At 57.7% G+C, this 11,955-nt stretch overlaps 1 protein-coding gene across 1 annotated transcript; it reads right to left on the reverse strand.

Moving 5' to 3' along the window:
* Nucleotides 1–209: 209 nt before the first annotated feature.
* Nucleotides 210–9,039, reverse strand: DLL1 (delta like canonical Notch ligand 1). Its single transcript, XM_032162605.2, has 11 exons — nt 8,046–9,039; nt 7,472–7,768; nt 6,692–6,752; nt 6,202–6,459; nt 4,236–4,296; nt 3,568–3,698; nt 3,253–3,422; nt 2,918–3,134; nt 1,218–2,016; nt 989–1,106; nt 210–882 (listed from the first exon to the last, which is right to left on the reverse strand). The coding sequence occupies exons 1-11, from the start codon at nt 8,097–8,099 to the stop codon at nt 877–879; spliced, it is 2,172 nt and encodes a 723-aa protein (XP_032018496.1). The 5' UTR covers nt 8,100–9,039; the 3' UTR covers nt 210–876.
* Between the last annotated feature and the right edge of the window lie 2,916 nt (nt 9,040–11,955).

Consider the following 11,955-nt stretch of genomic DNA (forward strand, 5'->3'; position numbering starts at 1 on the left):
TAGAAAATCACGGCTGCTTCATGCGTGTGCCTGCTCTTACCAAGTCACCTCATGATGGCCAACAAGCAGCTTCCTGATGGAGAGAGGAACGGGCTGCTTCTCATGGATCCAGGGAAATCAAAGCCTTGAAAAGAGAAACACCAAGGCCACCTCTGCCCTCAGCCCCTCGGGCCACAGGTGAGTGAGCGCACGTCCACTCTGCCTTCTGGTTGTCATTCATAAAATTTATTTTGGAAAAATATTTTAAAAAGGAATTTCTTCATTAACAAAACAGTAAAAAACTCAAATAACATTTGCACAATATTCCATAAATACATTTATATACAAAAAATATAGTCACATAGACCCGAAGTGCCTTTGTACATATTTACCAAAATTTAAATTATAAAAAATGAACATCACAAAATACTCAAGCTTTACAGATATCGTGAAAAATATTTTTACAAATCCAAAAAATAACACACATCTTTTCCATCTAGAAAAAGCACATTTTCGTATCAAAAAGGACAATAAAGGCAGTGTTTGTGTTTCTAATTCAAGAAAAGACTGGCTCATAAGAATCCAAAATATACACTCAGGCAGTGCATGCTTCTTATGCGTAATTCAGTTCACCCATTTAAATATATATTCTCTTAAGAGCAACTGTCCATAGTGCAACAGCGACATCACGGAAGGCAGTGCCGCAGGCGGCCGGGCCGCGGCAGGCTGTCGGCAGGCGTCGAGGACCTCAAGAGGAGAACCTGCTCGGTCTGAACTCGGTTTCTCAGCAGCAGTCCACGGGGCCTCCCTCCTCTTCAGCAGCATTCGTTGGGGCATATATCCTTGGAATTTTACTTATTTTAAGAGAAACGGGAGTCTTGCCATTTCACTTCCATCTTACACCTGGAGGGGCCACAAGACAAATGGGAAGTTAGCCTGAGACAGATTCCCGTGCTGCGGCTTCAGGTGCTCCCATGCCGAGGAGGGGGCGGCTGCTGCCTGCACTGACCTCAGTTGCTATGACGCACTCATCCTTCTCCTCGGATATGACGTACACCGACTGGTACTTGGTGTCTTTTGAAGTCGAACAGCCCGAGTCCGGCCTTTTTCTTTCAGGTGCTTCTCCACTAAAAGGAAAATAGAGAAAATCCACAATGAATGCATGAGAACATTTGGAAAGAGAAACGGATCGATACCCCCAGGTACCCCCCTCCTGATGCCCGGCCCACAGCACGTACCCCCTGAGTGTGGTCGCGGTCCCCTTCTCCTCCCCTGAGGAGCCCTGGGGCTGGCACTTGGTGTCACGCTTGCTGTGCACGTCCCTGACGGTGGCGTCGTCACCCTTGAGGTCCTGCACGAGGTTATAGTCCACCGCCGGGTAGCGGGCCTTGAAGCCGTTCTTGTTGGCACTGTGGTCCCCGTGGAAGTCTGCCTTCTTGTTGGTGTTCTTGATCTGCGTGGCGCCGATGACGCTGACTGAGATGTCCTTCTCACGCTGGCAGTTGGCCAGGTTGTTCATGGTCTCCGTCTCCCCCCGGCAGGGGTCAGCTGGGGGCCGGCGCTTCTGCAGCCTCAGCCGGACGCAGACCACCACAGCGGCACAGCCCAGCAGCAGCATGAGGACAAGGATGACCCCAGCGCACACGGCCACCCAGGGGAATGGCCCGCCCTGGCCCTCCAGCTTCTCAGTGAGGTCCACCACCGCTGGGCCTGGGGGCAGCTCTGGGAGCAGGAACTGGCAATTGGGACCCCCATAGCCCTGGGCACACTCGCACACATAGCGGTGGCCCCTCTCGTGGCAGGTGGCCCCATTGTGGCAGGGTGCGTGCTCGCACCTGCTGACGGGGGCACTGCAGTTCCTGCCCGTGTAGCCGGGCGGGCAGGTGCAAGAGAAGTCATTCACGCTGTCCCGGCAGGTGCCCCCATTGGCGCATGGGGAAGAGGCACAGTCGTCCACGTTGTCATCACAGTGCCTCCCTGAGAAGCCGGCCTGGCAGCGGCACAGGTAGGCATCACCGAGGTCCACACACTTGGCACCTGGAACACAGGGACATGAGCGTCATGTGTCTCCTTGTAGGTTTGTTCACCAAAAAGTCATTCTGAAGCATCTATCTGTCTGTCACTGTAGAAACCAGACAAACCAAAGACAGTCGGTGGCCTGAATGAGTCCCCAGCGCAAGGCAACATGGTCTAGGACCTCAAATACGAGAGGCGTCCAGGTCTAGCTCTACAAGTCAGAAACTCCATGGCCAGCATCTGGACAGGCGCTGTGCAGAACACTCTGCCTGGTGACTGCATTAGTCGCCACAACAGCCGGACAAGAGCATGTGCCACTCGACCCAGGTTTCAGATGGGGAAACTGAGGCTTAACGAGGGTGTCCTTGCCCACAGTTACACAGCGAGTGAGAGAAGCAGGCACTGACAACAGGGGAGGGAGGGAGAGAGGGAGGGGAAGGATGACCATTCCAGAATGCTCCGGCACATCTGGGGCCCAGATCTCCTTGTTGTGTGTCTGCTTTGGGCAGCCAGCCCCTCACTGCTAGCAGGAGGCTCTCTGTCCTCACTCAGGGACACCCCCGACTGCTGTGCTGGGTGGCCACACAGCTGGGCCATCCTCCCAAGCTGGAGTGGCCGGGGCCTGTGGGCATCACTTACTGAACCCCAGGCAGCCTCAGGTGCCCCAAGCACCTCGTGGCCCTGAGCAAGTCATTCACTGCTCGGTCTAGGTTTCCACAGAGAACTTCGTAACCAATGCACCGGCCTCTCTCACTCCCCAGGCCTTTCCAGACTCAAAGACAGAGTTTCCATCGAGAATTCCTGGCGGTCTGGATAAAAGTGCTTCATCAACTCGAGGTCGCTCACAAATGCTTGTTTTTAATGCCATCTCAGTATTAACCACTCGCCCCAGTCTCTGAGCGATCGCCAGCTGCCCCCTTACCATTAGAACAGGGTGAAGAACTGCAGTAGTCAATTTTCTTCTCACAGTTGAAGCCGGAGTAGCCCACGGGACAGCGGCAGCTGTACCCTCCATCGGGGCTATCTGAGCACCGGCCTCCGTTAAAGCAAGGGCCGTCCGCACAGGTCATGGCACTCAATTCACAGATTTTGCCGTAGAAGCCGGGTGGGCAGGTACAGGAGTAGCTGTTCTCGAGATCCTACATGATGGAGGGGTCAGAAAAGGCTTTCCAGAGTTGCTCCAAGGAGCCCACAGGCTCCATTCAACACCAGGGCACCCCAGCTTCGGGGTAAGATGCCATGCAGCCTCCGACTCACCGTGCAGCTCCCTCCGTTCTTACAAGGGCTGGGGTCACACTCGTCGATCCCCAGCTCGCAGGTGGCACCTGTGTACCCAGGCCGGCAGGAGCACGTGTAGCTCCCCTGGCCCGTGTTGGTGCAGGTAGCCCCGTTCTTGCAGGGCTTATGGTGTGTGCAGTAGTTCAGGTCTGTGAGGGGTGGGGACAGGAAAAGTAGGAGATAGGAAGCTCGACGTCAGATGCAGGAAGACTTTATTTTTCCAGTGATCAAACAGCCAGGGAAGTCCAGGGCTGCTCTGGAGGGGGCAGGCCGCCTCAGGGAGAGAAGGCTTACCCTGGTTGCAGAAAAGGCCCCCCCAGCCTTCCTGGCAGTTGCACTGCCAGGGCTGCTGGCAGGTGCCATGGAGACAGCCTGGATAGCGGATACACTCGTCACAGTACCGGCCCTGCCAGCCCACTCTGCACCTTGGAGAAAAGCAGAAGACTCAGATGGACGCTGACTGTTGCTGGCTTTGCAGTGGACATTCTCACCCTAGAAACCACCCTCCCGCAGCACCAGCGAGCCTCTGGTTCTCCAGATTAGCAAAACACTGGGTCACCTTGGGAGCTGCAGCCTGGGCCTGGGCCCCACCAGAGGTTCTGGCTTCATGGGTGTTAGGGCAGCCCCAGTGTCAGCATCTCAAAAATCACTCCCTGAGTGATTCTAGGATGAGGCAACATTTGAGAACCATTGAACTATACTATCATTTCCTGTGCCAACTCTTTTTAAACTACTATGTGTAAATTCTCATAGCCGTTAAGGGGCTTAGATGAATGACAACTCCATGACCTTACATGCTGCCAAACACTGATTAAGTAGAAACACAAGAAAACGGCCCCTGCTCAATCGGTCTTACTGGAGTTTTTCAAATGATCACCTGGGGCTGTTTTTACAAATACACCAGGTGTGAAAGGATAACAAGAAAAGGCAACAAAACAAAACACCACCTTGTGCAGACTTACTTGCATTCCCCTGGTTTGTCACAAAATCCATGCTGCTCATCACATCCAGGCAGGCAGATCGCTACAAGCAAAGGAAAAACAGGGTCAAGCCCCACGCCAAGTACCTCCCAACAGGGCTGCTGCCCTTGGGGCCAGGACACAACTCGCCGGACGCCGGCTTCAGTCAGCAAATCCCAACTGAGTTAATCTTCCCAGGTTGTGGAGGACTGACCCCCCTGCCTAGTAGCCTGGGACTTGACTCAGCCCTGGGGATGAGCATTCTTCTCAACACAGTGGCTCAAGGACAAAAGGGCTCTCGGAAGCCCCCACCCCCACCCTATCCCCTTTTCTTCTAAGAGAGGGTCAGAAGTCTTCCCCCTCCTCCTCCCCCACTTCCCAATTCTATGCACAAAGCTCCACCTCTTAATATCCCAGAAAGTGTGTGTGCAGATAAGAGTGGACAGCTGGTATGCAGAGTGCCAGGGCAGGACAGCTGCTCCATTGTCTGTCCTCTACGGCAGCTGCCCCAGCGCAACAATGCCGGCCTCCCCCGCGCCCCCGGCCCCACCTCCTCACACACACCCCTCGCGTGTACACACACACACACACACACACACGCACGCACGCACGCGCACACACACACACACACACCCCTTCCGCCAATGGGAGCCGGCTGGTGTTCCTGCGCCTATCCGCGGAGAGATCTAATCTACGGCACGCGCGAGCTGGGGGCGGGGAAAGACTTCAGTGTTTGAAGAAAAAAGTTTAAGTTTCTGGCTACCCTGTGGTGAAGAAGAGGCAGGGTGGGAGGCAGCAGACTGGCCAGAGGCTCCCGCGGGGCAGGGGGTAGACAGTGGGCTTGAGGCTTGGAGCTGGCTCTCACTGCCTGGTTATGAAACTCATTAACAAGCAGCTCCACAAGTTTTTTTTTTTTGAGCTCAGTGAGTTCTGGAGGGAATTTGGGAAGCTAAGGAGCAAGGACATCAAGGCACTCAGTGAATGGGAACCCCAGGCACTACCCAGCTCCTGCCAGAGGTTCTGGGCCTCCCAGAGCCCCTCTCCAAGGCTGTCCAGTTCCAAGGAAGGAGAATGACAGTTCCCTGGAGTTTCTGGGCAGCTCCAGGGCCTACTCATCCTCAGCTGCAGAGAAATTGGTACCAACGGGCTGGGACGGCCAGGCGTGCAGGCGAGGCCTCAGTAAGCTGGAGAGAGGGCTCCTGAGGTCCCCCTGAACCAGAACCAGGAGCCAGCACGGCCCCAACCCCTGCCCTAGTCACCTGCCTGCCATGAAATTGACACATCAATACCTACTAATCAGGCAGGCAGAGCCTCTGTCACTATTGGGAAGACATTGCTTTTCCAGACAAGGTGCTGCGTGAGCATTCAAGCCAGACGGGGCTGTGCACCCCTCGCCCACACAGGCCTTGGAGACCCGGCCTCAGCAGCCCACAGGAGTGAAAGCCTGCCCACTGGCCAGCATAGACAGTGCGCGTCACAGGGAGCATCCGGAAAGGCGTTTGCTCCAGAGAGGTCAAGCACACCAGCTTGAGAGAGAAAATGGAACGTTTCCCAGTGCGATGCTGTCACAGCACTGGGAACTCGGGTTGAAAGCGTGCCCCTGACACACAAGCTCTGTGTTCCTCCCTTCCTTCCTCCTCTCCCTCTCTAATACACACACCCTGGGGGTAGCACTGGCTTTACTTCCTGACCCCTGGCCCTGTCTCTAAAATCCTCCCTGATTAAGAAAGGCAGTTCTGATAGTGGATAAACACAGCCTTGGATGTTACAATGTCTGCGTTGACCCCAACCCCCCTCCCCGCCCCGAGGAGCTGTGACTTATAGCAATCCACTTCTGTCCTCTGGGCCTCAGTTTCCCCGCCAGAACATCTCTACAGTCCCAAGCTCCCCGTGGCTCAGGAAGCCCCGTCCCTGCGCGCGGTCCGTGTTCGTGGACGAGTGAGCCAGCGGTGCCTTCCCAGAGACTCACGCTCTGTGCAGTAGGGCCCTTCCCAGCCAGGGTTGCACACTTTCTCCCCACGCTCCCCACAGGTGAAGTGGCCGAAGGCATCGTCCCGGGGGCGACAGAAAACGGAGCAACCCTCTCCGTAGTAGTGTTCGTCACACACGAAGCGGTAGGAGTACTTGAGGTCCGTGCGGCCGCTGCTGTGCAGGTCCTGGGACCACTCCTCGCCCACCGTCAGGTGCCTCTGGGTGGCCAGGCGGCTGATGAGTCTTTCTGGGTTTTCTATGGGGAGAAGATGCTCCTGGTTGGTTCTGAACGAGAACCTTGAGACTCGGGACAGAGCGGGGGTGGACCGAGACATTCAGCACAGGAAGGAGGCCCAAGCCGCTCCACCCTGAACTTTCTGGGGCACGTGCAGAATGAAAGCTGTCCAGGTGTGGTTGGGGGATAGGTGGGCAAAGTCCAAAGCTATTAACTGGGGGAAGCAGTTTTGGGGTTTGGGTTTTGTTTTTACCTGTTGCGAGGTCATCAGGAGAATCTGTGTGGAGAGCTTCAATAATCAGAGAGAAGGTGCCCTGGGAGAGAGGGGAGAAGACGTAAGACAACCCAGAAACGCAACGAAAAGAAAAAGGCAAAAAGCAGTCATTCCTAACAACCAGGTCAGCAGCAGAGGCCCGAAGGCTGCAGGTCTGGGGCAGCATGTCTGGAGGGGGTCTCCAGGCATCTCCTGCCTGCCCTCACCTTCCCTAAGGAAATGGAAGAACTTTTTAAAGAGTAGTTTCCTGACGTGTTTTTTCAGCCTGTACTACAGGATATTACGTTGTTTTTTTAATTAGAGAGAGAGAGAATGCAGGCAGGATGGGGTGGAAGAGGCCCGAGGGCCGTTGTCATTTTTGGGGGGGATGGGCACGCTCCGGGTGGGAGCGGTCGCGCTGCGCGGGTAATTGCGTCACCAACGCGTCTAGGAGTCGGGAAACCAGAACCTTCCCACGTGAAGGGGCGCCTCTGACTGGGGACCTGGCACAGAGGCCGGATACGGAAATCTCCCGGGCGCGCTCGGCCTCTCCTCCTCGTCCCAGCGCGGTCCCCTCCTGCAGCCCGCGGGGCCCCGGGACGAGGTGTCCGCGCTGCTGGGCTGGAGTCCTGGGGCCGCCGCTAGGCAGATCGCAGCGCCCACCTGCGCCTCGCGGGGTCCCCGAGGTCCCGCCACCGAGCGCCCAAGGCGGGATCTCAGCGCGTCCTGCAGCCCGCCCCGCTTCAGGCCCGGCCCGGCGCCCGCAGGTGCGGCACTCACCGGCCAGGTGAAGCCGAAGGGGAAGCGGATGGGGTTGCTGAACGCGGAGTCGGCGCCCCCGCCGTCGGGCAGACTGAAGGAGTCGACGCCCAGCACGGGGGTGACGGCGCTGCCGTAGGTGCAGGGCGGCTCGGGGGACACGCTGGCCTGGTAGTGCTTGAGGCACACGCGGAAGAAGGTCCGGCAGGCGCACGGCGGCGGCCCCGCGCCCCCGCGGCAGCAGTTGCGGTTCCCCAGCAGCCCCTTCTTGTTGACGAACTCCTGCAGCTTCAGCTCGAACACCCCGGAGCTCCAGACCTGTGCAGGGGAGGGCGGGGGCGTGAAGACGCGGGTCCCGCCCGAGCAAGGGGGCGTGGGGCCTGGGTGGGGAGTGTGCGCGGAGCCTGGAAGGGCTCCGGGGCCGAGCGCGCTCGCTGCACGGCCGGCGCTGGGGTCGTTGCCCCCGGGATTCATCTTCCGGGCTGTGGCTGGCGCGGCCCGTGGCGCTGTCCGCCCCTCCCCGCGCGCTCCTGCCCCGCGCCCTGGCTCCCCGTGAGACCCCGCAGGGCTGCGGCGCCCCCACCTGCCCGCCTACCTGACACAGCAAGGCCGAGAGCACCGCCAGGGCCAGCGCGCACCGACCGCCCATGCTGCTTCGCCCCACGCGCGAGCCTGGGGGGGCCTCTCTTCTCTCCTTAGAACAGCGGCGGACGCGCGGGAGATCGATGGGCCCCGGGGAGCGTGGGCAGAAAAGCGCCCTCGCAAGCGCCCCGGACCGGAGGACCCAGGACTTCTTTCTTTAAAAGCCGGTCTCCGCCTCTTCCCGGGGCCGCGGTTCTTTATATCCGCCCTGCGAGGTCCCGCGGCAGCCCCAGGGATGCCCGAGGAAAGGCAGCTCTCGGGGGACAGCGCGGCGGCGGCGACTTTCGTTTTCCTCCTTCCTCTCAGCCCCCGAGGAGGTGAGGGTCGCCGGCTTCCTGGTTTTGTCTTAAGCTTCTTCGCAGGAGAGGGAGGGGGAGAAAGAGAAAGAGAGAGAGTCCAGATATTGAGCTTAATTCCCAAGAGAGCTGCAGAGCTTCCTCCCGAGCCGATTAGAAAGCCGCGGTCTGGAAATCTCACGGGCGCGGCGATAATCCAGGCCCCGCGGCGCGCGCGGAGGGGACGGTCGGCGGCGGCGGGTGTGCGCGGCGGCCCCTGTGGATCGCGGCCCGGTGTCACTCGGCGGCGGCGGTTGCTCCGGGAGCACTCCGGGCTCTGATCTCCGGTGTCACAGCAAAGATCCGCGTCTTTCCGATGAATCCAGCCAATGCCATCCAGTACACACGCGCAGGACCGGAGGGGCCGGGCCGTGGGAGGAGGCTTTGCGCCGCGGCTGCCCGGGTTCCCCTGCCCTCTGCCCTCGGCCGGGTCGGGTCTCCGCGGGTGCGCGCAGAGGATCTGGCTCTCGCCGGCGCCTGCCGCCCTTATATTCAGCCGGCCGCCCGCATGGCTAATGAGATGCAAATCAGCAGCCCCCCAATCTGGCGAGAGCTGTCACAAAGGAGCCACTTTTCCAAACCCTCCTCTCAATGGATCGCCAAATGGTCAGTGAGCTGTAAAATGTGCAACCCTCCTCCCCGCCCCCACCCTTCCCCGCCCCCCCAGTCCTCCCCTGCCCCCGCCCCCAGCCCCCCCTTCCTCCTTCGCCACACAAAACGCACTCATTTACATTCCTGCAAAATGTTCACCGCAAGAATCCCCCTGCTTCTGGAGCTGGTGCCGCCGCCCCGTCCCCTCCGCACGCCCTCCCGGGCCGCAGACGCCCAGAGACCCTCGGCCACACGCGGGGGGCGGCGCTGCGGGCCCCACTTGAGCGGCGGGACGCGGCCTCCGAAACTCCGGGCTGCGGCGCCAGCCGAGGGGTCTCCTTGCGCCGACAGCGTCCCGGGAGCTTGGGGGGGGCGGCTGCGAGCAAGAGGATGAAGTTCGAGGCCTGAGCTCTTGGCCGGGCCGCCCCTTCTTCGGGGCAGGCGCTTCCTAAGGAGGAGTCTCTCGGGGGCGGAGGCGGGGGTGGCGATTCGGGGAGCATCGTAGGAAAGGGGCGGGCGGAGCGGTGGGCCGAGGGCTGCGAGAGTGGAGTGGCATTTTCGGAAGTTTGGGGAGGTCCGACGCGGGGACACCTCCTGGCCCAGGATGGCGACTGAGCCTCGGGGAGTGCACAGCCGACGCGCTGGCGGGGCCAGGACGCCCCCTGGGACACCGGCATCCCCGCGCCCTCGGTGTCCTCTCGTGGTCCGCGGCCACTGGGAGTGGGGGCCCGGGGGCCGGGCAGCATATCCCCGGAGCCAGGAGAACCTGGCCTTCAACTCCCCCCATAGACACGCGCCCTCCCCCACAGGATCCTCGGCCGCCGCCACCTTCCCCGGGTCTCGGCCCCTCTCTGCCGGGTATCCCCCTCGGCCTCCCTCCGCCTGGTAAGAAGTGAGTTTGGTGTGTGTCGTTCGCGTGGCTGTCATTAAGGCAGCCTGTTATTGTGCGAGGCTGAATCAGTGGCTCTTTGTGCGCTCAGCTGTATGGTAATGCAGACAGCACCTGCTCCCCGCACAATGCGGAGAGAAAGAGCTCCCCTCCGCGCGCGCCGCGGCCTCTGCAACAATGTCCGGCACATGTTCTAAAGCCCCCTCCAGCCCCGGCCCCCAACCCACAACCTTTACACAACCGTCACCTTATTAGGTTTTTACACGTCCATCAGACACTAGAACTTTTGTTTTCATTTTTTAAAGGGAAATGAGTTTATTGGGAGGGCCGAGAACACACGTATCACACAATGAATTATCTAAATTGCCCTCCTAGGCACGATGGAGAAATAAGTTGGGGCATAGACTCCTACTCTGGCACCTAGCTTTGCACTTCTCCCTCTCTTTACCATCCCCGCCAGCGGCTCCCTGACCACCCCCAACACCTCCGTAGCTTCATTAGGGTTCCAGGTGAGTGTTGGAGTGCTCCCTTTGATTGTAGCTCAGCCCCAAGGAAGCGGCCTGGCCACAGTGTCCTCACTGTAGGTATGTTAGAGCTGCCTTATTGGTGAGAACAGAGCACCGTCAAGGCAGAACGAGACTTTCATCCCGGCAGATGTCTTGATCACAAAGTGTCTAAGCAGAGGGAAAGTCTTCAAACACCAAGGACAACCACTGCAGCCAGAAATCTGAAGGTCACGTGGTGAAGTCCTCCAGGGCAGGCCCTCCGGCTGCTACGCAGCTGGAATTGCTACTCTGTGGCTCCTCTTCAAGTGACCCAGCCTGTCTCTGCTACCTTGTTTCCCAAATACCTGTAAAGTTTTAGGATCAACAGAGATGTCCACTTTAGGTTTTCCACTGTTGCCTCATGGAATAGCGAAGAGTTAACCACAAGAAACAAGCATATGATGTTTAGTGCCAGGTGAGAAAGGCAGGCTGGGATCACCGTGAACCCCTACTGTTTGGTTCAGAGCAAATGGAGGCTTCAGAAGATGCTGCCACCCCCATGATGGTGTCCTTTTTGGACTCTACAGGGACTTGCTGTCGCCACAGGGAGGGGCCAGCTCAAATCCTAATTTAATCTTGCCACCTAGTGTCAGGATCCTTTTTTCTCTAGGTTGATGTTTCCTCCAAAAGCTGACTTCTGAGCATTCTGCTTCCCTAAGGCACAGGAGCTGTTCCCTGTGCTTGGGGGTGAGGGTAGGTGAGAGGGTTTCAGGAGTAGAAGAAATGTAAAAAAGAAAAGAATGCGAGGTCAGAATCCAGAATCCTCTGCCTGTAACACTGAGTGTAGATTTCAGTAAGAAATGAAATATCAGGAACCTTTTAATTAGAAAATGGAAGTGGAAAACAGGCTCATTTGAATGCCTGTTTAGAAAACTGGAAATAAAAAGTTCCACGCGCAAGGGCTTAAACCTTGGGGGAAAAAAGGCTTGCCCCAAATCTTTAACAAACCCCCCTCAGTATCAAGTATTTGTTAAATTGACATGGCACAGATTTCTCGATTACAGCGGCAAAGCGGAACTGAAAGGCATCGTAAAATCCATCAGAATCCTGCCCAAAGCGTTCATTCTTTTCCAACTTAATTTATGCCACGCGATTCTGTATTGGGGAAATCAAGCAGAAAGCCCTTTTCTTCTTCTCCCTCTCTTTCCTCCTCCTCCTGTTCTTTTTCTTTTCCTCCTCCTCCTCCTCTTTCTCCTTCTCCACCTCCTTCCTCTTCTCCCTTCTCCTCCTTCTTCTTCTTCCTCTCCCCCATTTCTCTCCCCCCATCCCCAAGTTGGTTCCTCTCTCCCTCTCTCTTTCAAAAGCTGTGCTAACTGGGAGACTGTTTAACTTCAGCGTTTCTATAGGAGCCTGTTGTAGTTTAACTCCTGCGCACCAGTAGCTGGGATGAACAAAGGAGAGACTCGAGGTCCAACTATTCATCCTTTCTTTGCACTTTAATTTTCATTGATTGGGAAGACAAGGGGAGCCCTTAGGGATTCGAGCTGGAGGGGACGACACGCC

Source organism: Hylobates moloch, unplaced genomic scaffold, assembly GCF_009828535.3.
Source record: "Hylobates moloch isolate HMO894 unplaced genomic scaffold, HMol_V3 SCAFFOLD_2, whole genome shotgun sequence".
In the NCBI taxonomy this organism is placed as follows: domain Eukaryota; kingdom Metazoa; phylum Chordata; class Mammalia; order Primates; family Hylobatidae; genus Hylobates; species Hylobates moloch.

Coding starts and splice junctions, on each gene's coding strand:
- DLL1 (XM_032162605.2), bottom strand. CDS start 8,099: ATGGGCGGTCGGTGCGCGCTGGCCCTGGCGGTGCTCTCGGCCTTGCTG. Junction 6,460..6,691: donor TCCTGATGACCTCGCAACAG/GTAAAAACAAAA, acceptor TTCTCCCCATAG/AAAACCCAGAAAGACTCATC. Junction 3,423..3,567: donor GGGCCTTTTCTGCAACCAGG/GTAAGCCTTCTC, acceptor CACCCCTCACAG/ACCTGAACTACTGCACACAC.